General features: G+C 33.7%; 1 protein-coding gene across 1 annotated transcript in view; it reads left to right on the top strand.

Annotated features, from left to right (window-relative positions):
• Positions 1–23,660, top strand: part of LOC150103638 (T-box transcription factor TBX20-like) — a 129,851-nt gene that overhangs the window by 40,736 nt on the left and 65,455 nt on the right. The window contains exon 2 of the mRNA XM_090398502.1: positions 17,791–18,064. Coding sequence (XP_090254628.1) covers positions 17,791–18,064 — 274 coding nt within the window. The remainder of the gene's footprint in view (positions 1–17,790; positions 18,065–23,660) is intronic.

Raw genomic sequence — 23,660 nt, 5'->3', positions numbered from 1 at the left:
CAAAGACTGATATATCTTGTCTAATCCACTTTATTACGTACCAGAAAATAATTTAATCTTCAATAATATCTACTCCTGTGGTCTTAAGCAGGCAAGGCTGGGCAGAAAACAAAAAAATTTCCCTAAATATTCATATCTGACATATACAAGGAGGTTTCGCTGCTTCGTTCAGGTCTTCTCTCCTGTACAGGAAAATCCCAGTTTTATAAAATCAATCTTATATTTTCTTTTTACATTTGTTTTCTTTTCAATTTTTGTTTTATTGTCTTGTTGATCACTGTTCCTCGCAACACCACGTCAAAAAGTCCTTGTTTTGGCAAATCAGATAATCATTCATATTAAGCACATGTTTATCTCGACTCTTCGTTCTTTTTCACACTTTTGGTGCAAATGTTTTCACAAACTTCACTAAATTTGCGCTTCTAAGTGCTACTGCTGTTCTAATCCAGCATTCCCTATTAGGAACAGATTTCTACACAGAAAGGTTTAACATAGTACAAGAATTGTGCGAGCTTCAGTTGCTCCAAAGAGATTTGTTCAGGAAAAAAAAAAATAAAAGATGAACTGCGTATACTAAGTTTGATGTGATGCATACATTTTTAAAGATGCCCACTCCTGCTATAATAAACTTACCCCCACTGAAGATGAGTCTAAATCTTCTACAAGTTAGACATCTGGTGAATCATCATCAGATCTTGTTGTAGTTCCTAAATTTGAAGAATTTGTAGTTTATGACCCAGTCTTCCCTGCATGCTCAGGGATTCTATCTGATTGTTTTACTAACAAGTAAAAATTACTAACAATAAAAAATTCTCATCTTTTATTATTTATTACAGTATTGAGTATAATAATTTTATGTTATAATTTGCACATTGGATTATTTCACTATAAACAAAAATAAAATTAGTTTTAAAATATAATAAAACAGACCTACACGTTTTAGCATTCAAACATATTCACTGTTAACATATCCTTAAGGTTCACGTAGTGAACCCTAAGGATGAGTTAATCCTTCCCATTTCCCCCTCCAAAAAATACATCCATTGGATATTTGGGGTTGTATATTTGCCACAAGGTTTTTAAGCTGGGATTATAAACACAATAAACAACAATTTCGCGGGAAAACGTTTGCTGGTAAATAGCGATGACAATTCGATAGAACTTAGAATTTAAAATACAAGTTGAGAACAGACGGCTGCCAGTTTCGCAGGCATAACAACACCTGTGTGTGTGTGTGTGTGTCTGTGCGCGCGCGCTAAATATTAATATACATTTGTGGTTTTTAACGAGTGTGTAGATGCTTATGTATGAAGTGAGTTGTATGAAATAAAAACAATACACTTAGAGCATGCACGTCTCTTATTTTTATTTTATCTTATTTTTAGAAATTCGGGTATAATATTTTTCTGTAATTTTAATTCTATTAATTCAATACGTACCAACGAAAAAAGTTTCTACTATAATTTTGAAATAATCATATTTTTCTCCGAAGTTCAAAATAAACCGTTGAACATCCACTTTTTAATTTTAAAATAAATGCTTTAATGAACATTATTTAAATTAAGGGGATATTAAATCCCGCATTGTTTTAAAACCGAATAAGAAACTCAAAGATCGGAATCAGAGAGTTTCATGCCGAATATAGTAAACTATAAAAGTATCAGCGACTACTAGCATGAGCTAATGCAAGTAGTCCAAGTACGTAGTACAAACTCGGGCAACTCTCTGATTCCAATCTTTGAGTTTCTTATTCGGTTTTAAAGCAATGTGGGATCTAATATCCCCTTAATTTGAATAATGTTTATATCGCCGAAATGAAGATTATTGGCTCTTTATATTTAAGTCGCTTTAATGAATTGTTCTGCAAAAAAAAAAAAAAAAAAAAAAAAAAAAAAACAGTTGGAGATAAAGTATTACAAAAATCATAATACAACCGCATGGTGTCGTCATGGTACAGATCATGTATATGTATTTGACCGACACACGACAAGTCACACGACCTATATGTCAGTATCGTGTGGTGGCAAAACACTCGTTACGTGCAAGTTAAGTTTCTTGGAATTAATGATGATAATACACATCCTTGTCAGGCTCTTTTTTCATATTTGTCCATTGGAAAAGGGAGTTGCTTATTTTTTATTGCAGATTGTTGACTCCAGTATGTTTTTTATTATCCTTAAATTTTTGAGTCAACCCCAATGTTTTCTAAGATTCCTATAAGCTTATCACGAGAAAGAGTGTGAAATGCTTTTTCTGCATAATTTATGAAGCAGAGGCGGACATGTTTTTGTATTGCAACTGACCTTTCACACATCACTCTTAGGTCATCGCTTGTGTTTTGTAATACTGAATGCAATTCTAAATCCGTACTTCTTCGGCTATTATTTTATTTATCAGTTTTGACAGCGGTTCAATATTATTGTAAGAAATAATAATTTTAAGGCATTGCTGATGAAGGTAATTGTTCTGTAATCACCATAACTCAGTGAATATGGTTTTGCTTTTTTTTTTTTTTTTCGGTAATGAGATGCTCACCGAGTTTTCCATAGTTTTTGTACGTCACCATATATTAAATACAGTGGTGTAGCTAGAGCGTTTGCCGCCCCTCTCAATACACACCAAAAATACTACAAAACGTCAAAACGACGTATAGGGAAATAAATTAAAACGCCGTGTTCATTTTTGAAGTAAAACTTTCATTTCAAAAAACTTTAATTTCAACATTCTAAAATGTTATTTTTCTTGCTTTTCTGTTAGCAAAAGCGTCGATGACATTGGCGAAGTCTATTTCACAGTAATGTAGGTAATTCTTATTCAGATTTTATTTAGAAAAACTCCTCTCACAATTAGCAGCACTTACAGCAACTGTGAGTAAAATTCGCAGTAGTATTACAATATTTGGAAATGAGTTCTCAAGACTGTAGAATTAACTGCGAAAGTTCAAAAAGGTTCAAAGTGCCGCCAGGGGGGCTGCCCCCTCCGTCCTTCCCTAGCTACGCCTCTGATTAAATACATAATCACGTATTCTATACCTATGTATTTACATATCTGCTATCATATATACAAGATACACAATCATATATTAAATTGAAATTTTTGTTAACTACATGATGCCTTTATCTCTTAAAGATAGGTAGAATTGAAAGATAGAATTATAATATAAGATAAAGAGATAAAAATTGAATGATAGAGTCTCGTAAAGATAGGTAGAATTGAAAGGTCGTCTTCTATTTTCTTCCCACTTTTTAAGTCTTCTTTATTGTCCGAATATAACTCTTTAACATATTTATCCCAATGTTCTACGGCATCTCTCCCTTCAAACATCACCTCACCCCGCGTTTCATTTTTTATACATTTGTTTTTCCCTTTTTTTTCTTTCCTGTGAATTCTTTATTTTTGTTGTACTTTGTAAAATAATAGTAACTGTTCAAGTTTTCGGTGTCTTCAAGTTAATCATTCAACCTTACTTCCTTTGTCTTCTTACATTTTTGATCCTTTTTCTCTCAAGCCATCAGATCTTCTGAGATTTTGAGCATTGTTTTCTTGAAATCATTCCAAGTGTTTATTATTCTACCTGCTTCGCAACCATCATTTTCCACTTCCCCTCTTTCACTGCAAAACAATTCTTTAAATGGCTTCTCTGTTTCTTGCGCATATTTATCTTAAGCTGATTTATCATTAAAATTAAGTCTTCAGTTTGATGCCACCCTTTGTTAACTTCGTCAGTTTTATTGTGTGTTGTGGCCGCTAATGAGTCGCGATTTGAATCACAGACTGCACTACACTACGATCAATGTCTTACTTAGTTTCCAAACCAATCTTTAATCATTAATCGAATCGATTTGACTCCTTGTCAGGTCCCAGGCGTCTTCCATGTGTAGAGTCGTCTTGGATGGTTTTTGAACCAAGTAATCAAGTAATACAAAGTATTGTCGTTTTCTTTACAAAAGTCAATCGGTTGTCACCTCGGTTATTTCTTTCGATCGAAAATTTCCCGCTGCATTTTCATATTTTGCATTCTCTACATGGCACACTTGTCAATCAAGAAGTCATCTGATTTTACACTTTTAATTCTTCCTGCATTATTTTTTATTATTTATTTGTAGTAGGCATAAGTTGATTGGTGTGACGTTCAAAAGTAATCAAAATAATTCTGTCTGAGGTGGGCTAGAATCCTTTTAAAGATTATAAAGTCCGACTGCCCATAAATATTCATGTTTCATTTTCATCTGAATAAACTGAAGTGTAGGTATCCATCTTTATTTCTCCACATCCTGTCCATCTAATCTTATTCATTCCGAGGTTGCTGATGTTCATTTCGTGTTTAATACGAAATCTGGACAATAAAACAAAAAGACAAACAAAGATTAATAACAGCTGAAATGAAGTTTATGAGAAAAACTGCAAAGTATACCCTATTTGATCACGAAAGAAACGAAGAAATTATGAAAGAATTAAACCAAGACCCAGTAATAGAAAAAATTTAAAAATATGAACATAAATGGATGTAACACGTTGAAAGAATGAAAACAGAAAGATTACCAAAACAAACCTTAAATTACAAACCATTAAGAAAAGGAAAATCAGGACGTCCTCTTAAGAGATTCCACGATGACTTCTAAAGCCGGAACAGGACACGCTAGGCCTTGACAAGCATGATGATGATGATGCTTTTAATACTTTTTTGCCTTTCAGAAATAAACTCCTTCTATTCAATGTCGTTATGCATAGTCTAGTTTCCTCATTTTCAAAGTGACAACTTCGAATGATGAAGGCCCGAAGGGTTTAATTCACGTTTATCATTCTTATGATTTAGTCCTAGCAGTAATCATAGCCTTTTCCCTATATTTGAAACAGATGTGGTCACAGGGACTTAACCTGATCTACATCTCCCTTTTTCTGTAAGTGTATTACTACTACGGTATTCTAGAAATAATACATGATATGGTCCCGGGTCCTTTCACAAGAGGATGCCCATATATGACTAACAATTTTTTCCTCTCATGTAGTCAATAGGGACTCTGACAACACGACATGCAAATGACTTGGCTGTCCAAAAAATCATAATCAGCTCGACACAGCATCTCTGTGGTTCTCCACCCACACAAGAACAAATCATGTGTGCTAATTTTTCCTCTTCTCCAAAATGTAAAATATCCCGAAGATTGTCAAACAATTTAAGACATCGAAGCTAATATAACACTGCATTTGCGAAGACTATTTTCAAATAGGTCCACTATGTAGATCCAAGGTAGCACAAAGCCTGGATCGCTGCTTTATACACTCGGGTTGATCGTGCTGTGAAGGAGATAATTCGAAGTAACTTCAGTTTATGCGCTTTAATTGCTTTAAAAATATTATGTCGTGTATATTTTTAATCACCTTTCATGTATTTTTGCCTATATAAAATTTCCTCTCTTTGTGCATATAAGTGGCACGTGCACTTTTTCTGTATCATAAAAATTTCACACCTCCACATCAATAAAAAGAAAATTGTTGAACTGTAAATCTGAGTAAAATAAAGAGCTGATAGTTTGGAGCACTTTGCAAAGGAAAAATGATGATAGAATCATTTCAGAGGACCTCTCTTTGCGTGTGTGTATGTGTGTGTGTGTATATATATATATATATATGCTTTGTCAGTGGCATATATATGCCACTGACAAAGATAGATGTTATCCCCCACCACACGTGTTGCTGATTTAATCAACTAGTATCTCTCTCTCTCTCTCTCTCACTGTATGCTGCCGTTATGTAAAACATTATTAAACTTTAAGAAGCCAAAAGGCTATTTTACCGGCGACATAAATTAAGTTTAAGGGAGATGGTAAATCCCGTATTATTCTACAGCCGGGTACGAAACTCGGATCGAAACCCATCGTAATCCTAGAGTTTCATGCCGAAAAAACTATCGGCGAGCCCAAGTGTAAGTAATCACTTGGGAAGTACAACACCAGGGCAACTCGGAGCAAAGGTAGAACAAGCTCCGTCACTGTCCTTAATATTCTCTCATAATGTAAAACGCAGCTCCTAGGAGATGTATTACTGTTTTACATTATGAGAAGAGGTCACTACCCAGACCGGTTTCAACCCTTTTTGAGGTCTCAGCAGTGAGTTTCGTACCCGGCTGTAGAATAATACGGGATTTACCATCTCCCTTAAACTTAATTTATGTCGCCGGTAAAATAGCCTTTTGGCTTCTTATAGTAGTAATAACAATATAGTACACCAGTTTAGCAATTCATTAGTAGAGGTATATGTAAGTTCGGTTAACTTAAAACCTTGATATTCCACGTCTACCTACTCACTGATGTTCCACGTCTACCTACTCAGTGATGAGACCGGTATTTAGGGTCTAGCTACTCACTGAGGAGACCTCAAAAAAGGTTGAAACCGGTGGGGGCTCCGCAGGGCCGGCGGAAGCGGGTATGCAGAGCATGCGGGCGCTACTACGATGGGGGGGCCGCCGCCAGGGAACGGTTCATAAGTTAATTTTTAAGATACAAAATTTTTATCATAAAAACAAAAAATTCTTAGAATGATCAATATTAAAATAAATAAGGCCGTATACACTGAATAAAAATTTTTAAAAAAAATGTATATTGCCGCCTCTTTGATCAGCCAGCTGTTTACAATTTTGCAGCGATAGCAGGCTAAATGCTTGGCAGCAGAATGTTGTGTCTGCTGCAGTCTAACTAAAGTGAAACTGAACATGTGCAGAAATGAATTATCGTACAAAACATTTGTTGCTAGGTAAACCAGTCATATGGTACGTATCTCAGTAGGCTACTGACGGTAGCGCAGTGCGGACTATTATTTCGTCTCTGTGTCGTGTTGTGTAATAATTTCTTGTGGGTATAAAATAGAAACGGAATCAAAAATTAAAAAAAAAAGTTATCCGGTGCACAAAATCGTAAGTGTTATGCTGCGAAAGAAGCAGATATTAAGAAACAAACTGGGGCTCTTAATAAATTTGTTAAAATATTAAAATATTCTGATGCTGATTGTAACCAACTCGATACATCAGAAATCAGAGTTGAAGAACCGTGCACATCATCCAGTTTGCATGAAAGTACTATTGCAACTATTGAACAAGATAACAAGACTCATGATTTAAGCGAAAAACAGTTATAAGATTTAGTTGTAGTTGACCACGAATCTAACACATTGTTAGTCTCTGTAAATTTAGAAGATCCAGGTGAATGGGGAAATATTGATGAAAAATTACAAGTTGTTTTTGATGAAATGTGGCCTGTTCAAAAGAAAAATATAATATATCCCAGAGATACATATGATCATAAATTTGGCGACACGTATTATAATAGAAAAATGGAAAAAGGGGGATCTTGCCAAGAACATGACTCATTTATTCCGAAACTTTAAATTCTTTTTTTTTGCTTTTTGCAAACTTTTCGCACCTACCGAATCAAGTAGTCTTGTAGAAGGTTATAACGATTGGAGAAATGTAAATGCACCTTTGCATAGACATGAGACTAGTTTAGCTCACATGAAAAATTTCTTAAAATGGAAGGAACTTGATAAAAATTTAAAAAAACAAAACTACTATTGATTGCCAGACTCAAAGCATGTATGAAATGGAAAAGAAACATTGGACGAGTGTTTTAGAACGCTTGATTGAAATTATAAAATTCCTTGGCAGCCGAAATTTAGCTTTTCGAGGATCATCTGATAAATTATATGAAAGGAATAACGGCAATTTTTTAAAATTAGTCGAACTGTTTGGGAAGTTTGATCCCGTTATCGATACAAAATTAATAACGGAAAAAACTCACGTACAAAGATTATTTAATAGTATAATCTTTGTATGTGAGTTTTTTCCGTTATTAATTTTGTATCGATATGTCTACTCACGGTATATCTCTTTTAAAACTAATCCCGTTATGGAAAATCATTTTGAAAGGGCCCTACAACGAAACAATGGGGTACACTATTTGAGTAAAGACAGTCAAAATGAAATATTGGAAACTTTAAGTAACGCAATCAGGGATACAATTTTATTATCAATTCGTAAATCTAAATATTATTCCATAATTTTAGACTGCACACCTGATGCAAGTAAAACAGAACAAATGACCATTATTATTCGCTTTGTTTCCTGTGACAATGTAATTGTCAAGATCAGGGAAAACGTTTTAGGTTTTGCAGATATATCAGATTCCACAGGACGTGGTTTATGTGCAACAATAGTGGAACAACTGGAAAAATGGAACATTCCCATTGAAGACATGCGAGGTCAAGGGTATGACAATGGGGCAAGTATAAAAGGGAAAAAATATCGGCAACAAAATTTGCTTTTGAACAAAAATCCTCTAGCTTTTTACATGCCATGTGCTGCTCATACTCTAAATTTCTTTTCATTCTCTTATAAACGTTGGGCAATCCTTTTAAAGTTCGTAAAAAATTAACATTGAAATAGCCATCAGAAACGCGATGGGAAAGTAAAATCAGCCCTCTACGATATCAGTTAGGAGATATTTATGATGCACTTTTTGAAATTTTAAATAATGCAAATTTTAATAAAGAAATATTATTCCATAATTTTAGACTGCACACCTGATTTTACTGCAAGTAAAACAGAACAAATGACCATTATTATTCGCTTTGTTTCCTGTGACAATGGAATTGTCAAGATCAGGTAATTTTAGGTTTTGCAGATATATGAGATTCCACAGGACGTGGTGTATGTGCAACAATAGTGGAACAACTGGAAAAATGGAACATTCCCATTCAAGACATGCGAGGTCAAGGGTATGACCATGGGGCAAATATGCGCTCCAAAATTTGCTTTTGAACAAAAATTCTCGAGTTTTTTAGGTGCCATGTGCTGCTCATACTCTAAATTTAATCATTAACGATGCAGCCAAAGTGAATGCAGATACAATTAGTTTCTTTGCAATTATTCAAGAAATATACAATTTCTTTTCATTCTCTTACAAACGTTGGGCAATCCTTTTAAAGTTCGTAAAAAAATTAACATTGAAACAGCCATCAGAAACGCGATGGGAAAGTAAAATTAATGCAATCCGCCCTCTACGATATCAGTTACGAGAAATTTACGATGCACTTTTTGAAATTTTAAATAATGAAAATTTTAATAAAGAAACTCAGCACGAAGCACAAACATTATGTGCTAAAATGAAGGACTACAAATTTATTTGTTCTCTTATAACTTGGCATGATTTACTTAACAGAATAAACCCTGTGAGTAAAATGCTTCAAGACAAAAATATGAACATTACACTTGCTTTAGAATCTATCGAAAACTTAAAAGTATTCTTACAAGAGTATCGATCAGATATAAATTTTAAAGAAGTTCTAAAAATGGCTAAATAACTGAGTAAAGGGGTGAATGGAGAACAAGAATTTAAAACTGGTAAGGAAGTTCGACGACGAAAGAAGACACGACAATTTGACTACGAGCATCATGACGAAACGCCACAATCGCCAGAAGATAAATTTAGAGTGAATGTGTTTTATACACTTCTAGACGTTGCAATGTGTTCGTTAATAGAACGTTTTGAACAACTAAAAGATATGATAATTTCAATTTCTTGTATAGATTACTACAAATTAATAACGAAGATTTACAAAAATTTGTGACTATTTAGAGATTCTCTTGAAGGACTGCGACAATAAAAACGTAAATGCAATAGAACTATATGATGAGTTATGTACTTTCCGGGATATTTTTCGGATGGATAATTTAAATATTCAAAAGCCCTTTCGATATTCTTAATTTTATTGTGTCCAATAATTTATCTTTCCCTAACTTTTCAATCGCTTTAAGAATACTATTAACCTTACCTGTTAGTGTAGGGAGCGGTTAACGTTCCTTTTCCAAGTTTAAATTGATTAAAACCTACTGAAGAACAAGTATGTCACAAAAAAGGCTTGTTAGTTTGGCGTTAATAGCTATTAAATATGATGTATGTGCGGAATTAGACGTTAAGACCATTATTTCTAATTTTGTGAATATAAAATCAAAAACCTTAAAATTTTAATTAAAAAAATTTCAAGTATGTTTATGTAATTTAATTTATTTTCTGTTATTCTGTAAGGATGTTATTTTTTGAATACTTATATTAAATGTTCTAATTATTTCTGAATTCTTTTCTTATTTTCTCATCTATCTTGAGTTTCTTTTATTTTCTTAAAAGATAGTTCCACTTATAAAAATTATTAAAAAATTTTTACAAGTTACTAAGAATTTAGTAAAATGCAAGAATTTTTTAAACTTTAGTTCAAATAAATTTTAACTTTAATTAAAATTCATTTTAATTTTGTTAGCGATTCGGGTCGGTGAGAAGGCTATAATCCCTGTATCATTATATTCAACGATTAAAGTGAAGTGGCTTTATCAGAATTTGCTTTAACTTTTGAGAATTTTTTTGAATATTCGGGTTTTTAACGATTATCCTGCCTAGTCAACACGCCTGGTTTGTTACATTTAGCGAACCAACGTGTGGCTGTTCTGTCAAAATTTATTTAGGAAATTTCATATAATTTAAATTTTTTATTATCGTAAAAGAACCACACACTCCTGGATCGTTACGGGGGGACTTAGATAGAAATTGCATGCGGGCGTCAAAGATCCTAGCGCCGGCTCTGGGGCTCCGTGAGGCTCTGCTTGTGGATAGGTTTTTGCCTGTCTCAGAGTGGGGCCACCGTTGAGATTATGGTTCTGCTTGGTGGTGGGGTGAACCTGCCACTGAGTAGAGCCAATACTGAGAAGTTCTTCTCGGTGACGGGGTGAGCCTGTCATTGAGTGGAACAACGCAGAGTTGGGCGATCTTTCGGGATCATCTTATTTTTAGAGCCCGTTTCACTTTTACATTCAAAAAGGGTTGAAGCCGGTCTGGGTAGTGACCTCTTCTCATAATGTAAAACAGTAATACATCTCCTAGGAGCTGCATTTTACATTATGAGAGAAGATTAAGGATAGCGACGGAGTTTGCTCCACCTTTGCTCCGAGTTGCCCTGGTGTTGTACTACCCAAGTGATTACTTACACTTGGGCTCGCCGATAGTTTTTTCGGCATGAAACTCTAGGATTACGATGGATTTCGATTCGAGTTTCGTACCCGGCTCTAGAATAATACGGGATTTACCATCTCCCTTAAACTTAATTATTAAACTTTTTTTAGGAAAAGGAGAGTTGATTTCAATGGCAGCGATTGCTTTTCTAAATGGCACATTAAAAAAAAAAAAAAAATGAAAACCGAAAAGTGTAGAGAATGAAATGATCAAAGTAAGATGATACTTTTTTCGGCTATCTTTCCATAAAAAGTGGAATGGCCTTCCTGTTTCTTTATTCAAACTTTCTTTTTCGTTTGATAATGGGGTGTTCTTAAATGCCAATCAAACAAACTTAATCTGTTTTCCTTTCATTTGAACATTTTCATCGGTTTTTAGGCGACAACTTTTTTGTTTTGCATCTTCATTGACTTCGTCCTGAGATTTTTAATTTTTTTTTTTTCAATTTTTATTTTTTGTACCAGTTAGAAATTCTTTCCTGTCACATGACTTAAGTCATGTGACCAGAAAGAATTTCTAATAAAAAGCAATCGTCTCACTTTCTCGACCTCCTAAATAAATAATAATAATAAATTAAAGTTAATTTTTTCCTAAACTTCAGTCTTTTATCTTTACGACAACAGCGCAGAAGGATCTTTTGTTCACAACACGAAATCAGTCCGCTTAAGAGACGACTTTTTCTGATGCAAGTCGAACATATCTTGTCTCAGAACATTCTGAAAGGCTGTTTCATCCAAGGCCGTATTCATGGGGGTGCGAACTGTGCGGTGGCACAGGGCCCCGCAAGGCGCAAAAAATTGAAAAAAGAAAATCAATTAATTTTTTAGTTATTATATAAATTAATAATGTAATTATTATATAAAAATATTATTATATAGAAAAATATATGTGTATAATTTTACAACCAACTATTGTTGTTATAGTAAGCGAAATAAGATCGTAGCGCTAGAGCGGTAGTATTTGAAACTACTCTAAGATATATAAAAATATCGTACAACATAGTGTTAAATAGGGAAAAGTGCATTTTAAAACAGGTGTTTTTAATAATTTTAAGGAGTTTTTTTTTTATTTTAGTTTATGATTTTATGAACAAGCGAGTATATACACGTACTGTCATGGCAATTTTTTATGTGACAAAACATCTTAAAAAATATATTTTGTAAACTGGTTTTAGGTTATCCGACATCAGAATTTTTCTTCAATAGCAGTTTTCAATCTAGATTAGATTTATTTATTTTCTTATATTATCTACTGTAGATATATTTTATTTATCAGGTAAGTAGTTTTGTTTTAATTTATTAACTTATTTTATAATTAAATCTATCTAGAGTATGACTAGTCGTGAGAGAGATTATTATGGAAGAAAATACCCAAGTGGGCATGAAAAACGAAAGCGAAAACAAGAAAAAGAAGCGGCTGAGGAACTTCAAAGAAATTCACTGTTCAAATTTATGAAGTTGAACTCATATTTGTTTAGATATATCAGTTGATAACGGGAGTTCTGAAATAACTGCAAACAGTTTTTCGGCTTCAACTTTAATTAATAATGAGAGTTCGGAAATACTCAAAGGAAGCGGAGAACATGACGCGTTCGGTCAAACGATGAGTATTGAAGATCCTAAAACTGAAACACTAGAGGAAGGCGAACTATTTACTATTGATGATCCTGCAACATGGCCGAAAATTTTTAACAACGCAACACTAATACAAATTGTACAACGTGGTCCAGCGTCTCCTCCGACTGAAAATGATTTTCCAAAAGATGACAACAAGAGGTGTTTTTCCACAGGTTAGGACAATTGCAAACGGAGAGAAGCAAAACAGAAGATGGATCGTATATTCAAACTCTTCCAACTCTATTTTTTTGTTTTTGTTGCAAATTATTTTCTTCTGATGATAATGTTTTATCTAATAATGGCTTTTCTGACTGGCGACATGCAAGTGAAAGATTAAAGTCGCACGAACGAAATCCAGTGCACATGAAATGCATGTATTCATGGACACATATGGAATGTAATTAAAAAAATCACAATACAATTGATCAGGCAAATCAAAATGTCAAAACATTTGAAGCAGAACGGTTAAGAAATGTTTTAAGACGAATAGTAGCAGCAATTCTTTATTTATCCAAACATAATTTAGCTTTTAGAGGTAATTTTGATACTTTATACACAGCCCACAATGGTAATTTTTTTGGAATCATAGAATTAATTGCAGAATTTGATCCACTTTTAAAAGATCATTTAATGCGATGTTCGGGAAAAAAAATTATAGGTAAGAAACAAAATTTGTATCTATCACCCACTGTGCAAAATGAATTAATTGTTTATATGGGAACCAAAATATTGTAAATATGATACGACAGGCAAAGTACTATTCCATAATTCTCGATTGCACTCCTGATGTAAGTCATCAGGACCAAATTTCAGTAATTTTTAGATGTTTACATATATTTGAAGCAGATATTGAAATTCGTGAACACTTCTTGACGTTTTTAACAACTGATGACACTACTGGTAAAGGTATATATGAAAATATAAAATCACTTTTGAATAAATTAAATCTTAAATTGTCAGATTGTAGAGGGAAAGGGTATGATAACGGAGCGAATATGAAAGGAGTATATAAGGGAGTCCGTGCTTACATTTTAAATGAAAACGAGGTTTTTTCATTTAAATTTTAAATGAAAACAAGGGGTATAAAATGCCAAAGGCATTTTATACCCCTTGCGCCTGTCATAATTTAAATTTGATTTTAGGGGATGTCGCAAAATCATCAATTATAGCAATACATTTTTTTAATGTTATACAAAAAATATATACATTATCTGCTGCCTCAACTTCACGTTGGGACATATTAAAGAAATTTGTTAAACAATTAACTCCAAAACCGTTATGCGATACAAGATGGGAATGTAGAATAGAATCAGTTAGAACTGTACGTTTTCAAATTCCAGAATTTTTAAATGCACTAAAAGAATTATTTATAACTGCATCAGATAATACTATCAAAGTAGAAGTGGTTTCAATATATGAACAAATAGATTCATTGGAGTTTATACTAAGCCTTGTAATTTGGAATGAGCTTTTGTCAAAAGTTAATTTAGTAAGTCAAGTATTACAAAATGCAAAAATTTCCATAGACGTACAACTAAGCATATTAAAGAGTTAGTGCAGTACTTCGAAGAGCAGAGAATATCAGGATTTGATAGCTGTTTCGAGATTGCTAAAGAACTCTCAAATCTATTAGAAACAGAAATTAAATTTAAAGAAAGTCGAGTACGTCGAAGAAAAGTAATTTTTGATTATGAAACGCTTGATGAATCACAGATTGGTGATAACAAAGATAATTTTAGAATAAATTTATTTTTTGCAATTTTAGATACTGCTCTACAATCTGTCAAAAAAAGATTTGAATTGTATGAAATTCACGAAAAATCATTTGGATTTCTTTGCGATTTGAAATTAATAAGAAAAATGACAGAAAATGAATTAAAATTAAACTTTTGCTGCAAACAGCTGTATAAAAAATTAAATACAAATATTGACGAATCTGAATTTTACGATGAATTAATTATTTTTAGAAATATTGTTCCAGAAGATGCACCCATTAATATTTTAAAATTCATAATTGCAAATAATTTGTCGGATATTTATCCAAATATTACTACGACATTTAAAATATTATTGACCAGTCCAGTTACGGTCGCATCAGCAGAAAGGTCATTTTCCAAATTAAAATTAATAAAAACCTATTTGCGATCTTCTGTGTCTCAAGAACGTTTGTCATCCCTGACAATAATAGCTATAGAGCATGAAATTGCGAAATATTTGAATTTTGATAGCGTTATAAATGATTTTATTCATAAGCGCATTAGGTTAAATAAAATTTAATATATTAAGATTTCTTTCAAATCTTATAAGTTGTTATACTTATATTTCATTCTTTATAGTAAAAATGGATATTTATTTCATATTTTTATATTATTATTTATATTATTAAATAAATCATTGTTCTGGCGTATTTATATGATGATGTGTGCTTACATAAAAAAATAATATATTATATACATACAAACGCATTTATTTTTTAACTAATTTTTTCCCTTTACTTAAATTGATGCTAAAGAGCATACTTGTTTATTTATGTGCATAAATATATTTCATATTTGATTTAATTAAGTAATTAACAAGATATTCTTCCATTTAAAATTTACATAAAAGTTACTAACTTTCGGGGGCCCCGCTTTTCCATTTCGCACAGAGCCCCGCAAAATGTAGAAACGGACCTGGTTTCATCCACTCTAAATATCAAGAAACAGCTTCAGGTATTCTGACAACAAATTAAAATTTTAAGAAGAAAAAACAATCGAAAAGTCTTCAATATCTCATTGTGTTATTTCAATAAAGGATAATACACCCTCTGTCCAAAAAGAAACCGAACTTTTCGAAAATAGAAGAAACTAGTGGCGCCACCTGTTGTTGAAAGCGGCAACCTTCATTAGTGTTGAGTCAACTGTTTATGACATTTGTTTCATTAGAAGCCGAGTTATAGTGCCAAGAGTGACAGTGTGTTTTGACGAACGGTCGATCGTCACGATATTCATGCCGTACGCGATGAATTCTCGCTATCAATCACTTCAAAACTTCGAGATAAAACTCACCATTGACTGTTTGGCCAGGAGGAACGAATTCTTTGGGGATAATGCCCTTGGAATCGTAGAAACTAATAAGCATTGTCTTTACTTTTGACTTCTCCAAGCGACTTTATTTCGGATGCCCCTCTTCTGGTGGTCTCCACTCAGCACTCTGGCGCTTTGTTTCGGGCCCATACTCAAACTCAAAACACTACGTTTCGTCACCAGTAACGATCGTTTCAAGGAAGTTTGAGTCCTTACTAGCGTTTTAATGAGATCGTTTGCGGTGTTCAATTCCATACATTTTTTGGTCGTCGGTCAACTTATGGGAAACAAATCGCGAATTCAATTTACGAAGGCCCAAACTCTCGGTCAAAATGTTGTGCAAAGTTGATTTTTGGAATCCCCAGTTCATCTCCAATCAATCTCACGGACGATTTCGGGTTTTCTTTGATGAAATCGCGCACTTTTTGGATGTCAACTTCGCTCAGTCCAGTTTTTTGACGGACTGGCTTTTCGTCGTCCTCAAGCATCTCACGACCACTTTGAAATCGCTTAAACCACTCGTAAACTTGAGTACGAGATAAGCATTCATCACCGTATGCTTTTTGAAGCATTTGATGCGTTTCTGTAAAATACCAAGTTTAACACAAAAGTCAATCGCAGCTCTCTGTTTGAAACTCATTTTCCGACCGTTCGTCAAAACACACCGTCGCTCTTGGCACTAGAACTTCTAATGAAACAGATGTCATAAATAGTTGACACAACGCTAATGAAGGTTGCCGCTTTCGAACAAAAAGATATAACAGGTAGCGCCAATAGTTTCTTCTATTTTGCGAAAAGTTCGGTTTCTTTTTGGACAGAGGGTGTAAAACACTGATCTCTACAAATAGTGTTTGTACATTGAAGGCGTTGAAAAAACTTCGAAACACAATAGTCTGGGTTTCTGCTTACTTTGCGATGAAATCATACAACTGGAAAAGAGATTTCCAGGTAGAAGCCAAAAGCACAAACATGTTGCAAGTATACGTCTGCTATTTGGAGAAACTGTTATACTTGCAGTATAGTATGGAAGCAAACGGTTTCAAAAAATAAACATCGATTGAGGGATTGAAAACCTTTACCCTTGCAGTAAATATTATCGATCTTATTTAGAATTACTGCTGAATCATCTAAGGCTATGAGGAGAGTGTCTGTTATGTGTGTAAATTGTGTGTGTTGGGTTAAGACAGTCATTAATGTGAATCTAAGAACGCAGTGGAGCCTCCGTAGCTTAGTTGGCATAGATGATCCTTTGGATAGAGAGCCCTGGATTCCAATCATGTTTATGACGCGAGGGACTGGGATTTTCAATCATGATTGACTTGGTCAGTTTCATTCGAAGGTGGCGGATTTTCTCCCAGGGGTTTGCATCCCTCAAAACAGACAGCCAGGCCTCGTGAACTCACATATCTACAGACGTAGGATATTAACTGCGAGATGGAAGAGAATTGAGCTTCACCATCCTATCTTTCTGCTGCACATTATGAATCTCAGGTAGTGATTTGTAATAGTCCACCTCCTGGATGGAGATGACACTTCATGAAGAGGACAAGGATGTTAGTCCTCTTCTCAGTGAAGGCATTCATATTTGAACTGTATTGAGAATAGCATAAATGGCTTGCAACTTCGTAACCGAAGGTTCGGTGGTTTAATATGATCTACATGATCCCTGAACTTCAACTTCCTATCTATTAACACTCCAAGATCCCTAGCCTCATTCGTTTCGTCTAGCCTAATCCCACCAACATAATACGAAATTGGATATGTAATCATGCCAAAGTGAATGACTTTACATTTACTAACATTGAAAAAAAATTACTCACATTAAAGGAAGATTTATAATAATTTATGCCATACGATAAATATTTTTGATTTTTGTACCCTTCTTTTACGAACTTAGGAAATAAATTCGTTCACATACATACATAACACACACAAAAATTATTTCAAAAGAGACTCATTCGAATATTTTGCATTCTCAATATCAATTCTTCTTTTACAATGGATGCTCTGTAGTATGGCAAGCGCTTATGTTCATTTCTCATTCTCTTCCTGCAGACGCATGTTTCCCACGATCCGAGTGTCCTTCACAGGAGTCGACCCTTGCACGAAGTACGCCGTGTTGCTGGACATCGTCCCGGTGGACAATAAAAGGTATCGCTACGCCTACCACAGATCGTCGTGGCTCGTGGCTGGAAAAGCGGACCCGCCTTCGCCTGCACGTCTCTATCTCCATCCGGATTCTCCCTTCAGCGGAGACCAACTGAAGAAGCAGGTGGTTTCTTTCGAGAAGGTCAAGCTGACCAATAACGAGATGGACAAACAAGGCCAGGTGAGTGTGTTCCTTCGTTGGTTCAGCGAGATTGAAAATAATTCAGTTATTATGTAAAGAGGTTCTCGTTTGCTGTTGGTTCATTCTTTCGTAGAAGAATTCGTTTTTAAAAAATTACGTCAGGAAGTGTTTGGTATTTGGGCAGCAAATATGCACATGCAGTTCTGCTGTGTGTTTGAAATCGAACTAAATTAAGTAAAAAACTACATATGGGATTGTACCAGTGATCTCCGAAGAAAATATGGTTTTAAGGTGTGAGGAAGTGTCTGAAAGATATTCGTTTTAAGTTTCAATAGTCATTATTATGATTATTTCAGAATATCGACATAAAATATCAACGATAAGCAGGCAAAATAGGCAAGAATTACAAGACACTGGTTATACGAGGTTCTGCATCATAGTCCACTTTCCAGCATAGAAGTGACATCATTCCCCCCCCAAAAAAAAAGAAAGGGGAAAGAAAGTTTTTTTGTGCTTAACAGTGCGAATATTAATCAGCTGTCACTCTCATGTAAATAGATAATATTGTGCTATAGCAATTGTTATGTTCTTCCACACAGATCGTACGTTCTTACACAGTATCATGTCAAAATAATTGTTAGTGGCTTTTATTTAAAAAAAAAAAAAATGTACTTCACCTTCTAACTGACATTTCGATGTAACATACCTCAACAAGAGTATGAGCAGGTAACCTCTCTGCCTGACTGCAGAGAACCAAAACCCGGTTAATCCTGTATATAAGATTGTTATGTTTAGAATAAAAAAAAAATTATATCTATCTGTCTATAATATATATATATGACAGAATGATCATTGACTCGGTTAACATACATAGTTTTATGAAGAATTAAATGACTAGAACCGAGATTTAATTTAAAAGGTTTTAATATAAACACACTACTAGTTTCGGCCTGTAACAGCCTTCTTCAGGTGACATTATAAAAGAAAGAAAAAACACTAAACATTGAGGGTTAAAAGACTATGAACAACATAGACAGTCTTTATACATAATTAGCATGAAAACGTTGTGGTTGTATTTAAAGCTGTTCTTTCGTTTGTTGAACAAACGAAAGAACAGCTTCAAATACGACTACGTTTTCATGCTAATTATGTATAAAGACTGTCTATGTTGTTCATAGTCTTTTAACCCTCAATGTTTAGTGTTTTTTCTTTCTTTTATAATGTCACCTGAAGAAGGCTGTTACAGGCCGAAACTATAATATATATATATATATATTGTGGATTGAAGCCGTACAGCACAAAATCAAATGTCTTGCTGACGCCCTGCTTAGCTGGATAGCGGCTCTACCCGTTCAAATCCCACTTCGATGGATAATATATGTACGTCTTTAGTTGTCAGATGCATTTCGTTGCCTGCTATGAGATCATAGTCCCTATTACTGGAAGCTTGTAATGACTTTAAAAATAGCTCCATGAATGATGATCTAACCGTCAGACCATTCACAGCGTCAATGCTATATGTTTGGGACCTTTCATGGATGACATTCGCCTAAAATAAAAAAAAAATCTGTCAAAGTAGATTATTTTGAAAGGGATTTTTTCAGTATATGTTTTTAAGAGGTGCCAGAGACAATTCATCTTGTCGGCTCGATTGGCCGAGCGATTAGCGTATCCGCTCTCTACCCAAAAGGCTGCGGGTTCGGATCTCGCCGTGGGCGTGGAGGTTTGTGATTGTTTGTGAAAATGGTAGTGGTGGTAACGGGCGGTAGATGACGTTGATATAGTTGCGGTGAGTTGTAGTTAGTGGATTGAGTGGTGGAAACCGATGTAGAGTAGGTGCCCTCCCCTCGATGAGTCTTTGGACTCCCTGCAGGTGTCACGTTATAATAATAGTAATTCTGAAATGCGGCTTGGAGTGGCAGGGCCACTCTGAATCCTTTATTTTCAGAACTGGAATACTTTTGTATATTATATTAAAAATATAGGAATAGAAAAAGGTAGTTGGGCAAGGTAGGGTTGAGTGGACAATGAAAACAGCGACTTATTAGTCAAAGAAAAGTTGGATTCAAACCGATAACAGGTTAATAGCTAAGTGGAAAAGCTGTTCAATATTTTATCGATGTTCGGAGCTAATTAATGACCTAAATTCAAAATATGAATGTGTGTGTGTGTGTGTGTGTGTGTGTGTGTGTGTGTGTGTGTGTGTGTGTGTGTGTGTGTGTGTGTGTGTGTGTGTGTGTGTGTGTGTGTGTGTGTGTGAGAGAGAGAGAGAGAGAGAGGATCAAACTGAATTAGCCGATCAGTAAGCAAGATATTTTTTCAAAAAAAATGGAAAAACAATAACAACTGATAAGTCTATCCCCCCACCCCTAAATCTTCTGGCGAAAACGATGCTCGGTGAATTCTTATTGTTATTATAATAATTCAACATGACTCCCGTCCACGAAAGTCTGTAAACCCTGTATATTTAGTCGTAAGTGAGCTATAGTAAGATAATTCGGGAACCAACCCTCTTCTAGAGACGAATCAGGAGGAGCTTTAAGGTACTCGAGTCCTCTAATGAGGCCCCGTGATCTGATACCAAGCGAAGAGAATCGTTGAACACTTAAGGGCTCGTGATGGGATTTGAACCGACAGCCTGTTGGCTGATAGCATAAGAACTATCCAATCGGTCATCCAAGTCGAAGTTCCCCTAATTGGTTACGAGAATTACGATCGTCAAACAACGCTCTAAGAGAGTCAGAGAGGTTCTTTTTTTTCTTCTTTTCTTTTTTTTTTTTAATGAATAAGTACTTAAATTTGTTTTATCTATCCGTGACGTTTAAGTTTGCTGCATGTGATAATCGTATTACTGGCTCGGTGAAATTTAAAGGAATTTTTTTATGAATTATTATTATTATTATTATTGTTATTATTTTATCGGTTTATTATCCTCTTCACATATACAGAATATTTACAAATATACAATTGAAGTGCTACTACTGTATTACATTTTTGTTCACTACAATTATTTAGTACAGAGTATTAAGTAAATATCTCATCATCATAACACTAATTACGGGTGTAATTGGTCTGTTCTGGTCCCATTATCCACTCATTATCCTTTTTTGATGTCTACCCTGCCTTCTCTTTCGCTTATATTTTAGTATTTGTTTAGGATATCGAGTGTTGGCCATTGAACATGTGGTTTACATGGTCAACCCATTTTTGTTTATAATTGTTCAGTTTTTCTTCTGTTCTTTTAAAATGTCTTCGTTCCTTTTTTTGATCTAATAATGTGTATTTTGCAGTTCTCATTTCACTTGTTTTTATTCTTGGTTTATCTTGTTTGTTTATTGCCATATAATAATGCGCACTGCTAAAGTATTGGATATTTTCAAGCGTGTTTCTTTTTGTACTATATTTGGGTTGAGTGTTCTATTTATCAGGCCTATAATCTGTAAAAATGTTGAAGTTTTTAATTTTATGTCTTTTTCTCCTTCAATATGATCAAAGTATTTATCTGTTCCATTATTTTATTATTAATAACTGTTTTGCTTCTAACTGGAGTCTGTCCACAAAATGCCATTGTTTTAGTTTTATCTTTGGAAATTTTCATTCCAAACTGTTCTACTTTAATGTTTAAATTATCTATTGCTCTTTGTAAATTGTCTTCCTTATCTGATATTATTACCTGATCATCTGCAAATAATAGCGTATTCATTTTGATATTCCGGGAAATTTCTATACCTGCTGGATTGTTTAAGGTGTTCCACCGTATTAATAGTTCATTAACGTAAATATTGAAAAGTGTTGGAGACAGAGGGGGGGCATCCCTGTCTTACTCCTTGCTTTATAGATTGTTTTTCAAACAACTTTTCATTTACTTTTATTTTTATTTCATTATCTTTACATATATTCAATATTGATTGCAGTAAAATATTAAGTATATTTATTCTTTGTAATATATCAAACAGCACATATCTTTTTACTTTGTCAAATGCTTTTTCGTAATCTATAAACAAAAGATGAGTTTCCAAATTAAATTCTCTTCTTTTTTCTATAAGTAGTTTTAAACAGAAAGCTGAATCCATTGCATCCTTTTCTAAATCCATTTTGACATTCTAATAACATTTTTTCACTGTATATGTTTAGTTTTTCATTAAATATTCTGCTATATATTTTGTAGCATGTATTCAATAAACAAATACCTCTGTAGTTAACAGGTTTTGTTTTATCCTCTTTTTTAAATATATGTATTACTATGCTTGTATTTTAATAATTTTTAGTAATCTTTGATGAATATTTTTTCCAGCAAATTTATAGTTTGGAGTTAATCCCATCTTCTTCTGCTGATTTGCCATTTTTTTATTTTATTTCGGTTGTCCTTTAATCCTTTCACTGTTATCATATCATTTAAAGTATTTTGTAAGTTTCTGGTGCAATCATGCTTGATGCCAGTATTATCCGTCCAAAGATCTGAAAAGTAATCCAAGAATTCTTTTACATCTATTTCACAATTTATATTTGCAGTTTCTTTTATATCTTCGTTCATGTGTTTTAGTATTTTGTACGCACTGGGTCTTATTTTGTATGTCATTTTCTAGATATGATACAAATTTTTCCCAGCTTTCTCTGTCTCTCTTTCTGGTTTCTCTTTTGGCTATTGCTCGTCTTTTCTTATATTCTATTTCATCTTCTTGTTATTTGCTCCTTAACCATCTTTTAAAAGCCAGCTTTTTATTTTCATTATTGTTTTTATTTCATTGTCCCATGTGTGTAAATTTTTATTTTTATGATATTTTTTGTGCGTTCCTAGACTTTCATACGCTGCTGATGCGATAATTTCTTTTATATTATTCCATTCTTTCTCAATGTCTTCATTTTCTTGTATTTTTTCAAAGTAGTTATTAATCCTCTGTTGGTATAAGTTTCTTGTACTTGAATCATTTAGTAGTCTTACTTTGTAATTAGATTTTGTTTCTCTAGTTCATTTTTGTTTCTTTCGTTTATTTTTTCGTAGCCAGTTTGGTGGAAACAACCTTAGTTTTGCCTGTACTAAATAGTGATCTGTGTCAATTTCTAGCCCTCTTCTAACTTTAACATCTAGGAAGAGGTTTGCTGCTTTTTCATTTGCTATGAAGTAGTCTATTGTTGATTTTTATTCTCTTTCACACCACGTATATTTATGTATATTTTTATGTTTGTAAAATGTATTCATGATTTTTAAATTATTATATATGGTATAATAAATGAGTCAATTTCCATTTTTGTTTACTGTTGGTTCTCCAAATTTTTGTATATTATTGTTATTTTTTTACATTCCTATTCTGGCATTAAGATTTCCGGCTATAATTATATGGTCTGTTGTATATATACGTTCCTGGCCGATAGCGTGGTTAATTTTTCATCTATATTCCTTGTAACTCTTTGTAAAAGTAATCATTTTCTTCTTCTTTTCCTTCTTCAGGGGCATACACTCCAAAAACTGTTAAATAATTTTCTTTATTTAATTTTAATCGAGCTTCTAATATTATTTCATTCCAGTATGTATAATGAGTTATTTTTGCTTTAACTAATTTATGGATCCAAATCGTTACACCAGCTTTCGCATGTATTTCTTTGTCCACTCCACTATATATGATATTGTAGCTAG

The sequence above is a fragment of the Typopeltis vanoorti genome, chromosome 9, assembly GCF_054136105.1.
Source record: "Typopeltis vanoorti isolate ZY-2024b chromosome 9, IOZ_Tvanoo_1.0, whole genome shotgun sequence".
NCBI classification, from domain to species: domain Eukaryota; kingdom Metazoa; phylum Arthropoda; class Arachnida; order Uropygi; family Thelyphonidae; genus Typopeltis; species Typopeltis vanoorti.
The sequence above is the reverse complement of the archived record's forward strand: the minus strand, read 5'-3'. Positions and strand labels throughout refer to the sequence as shown.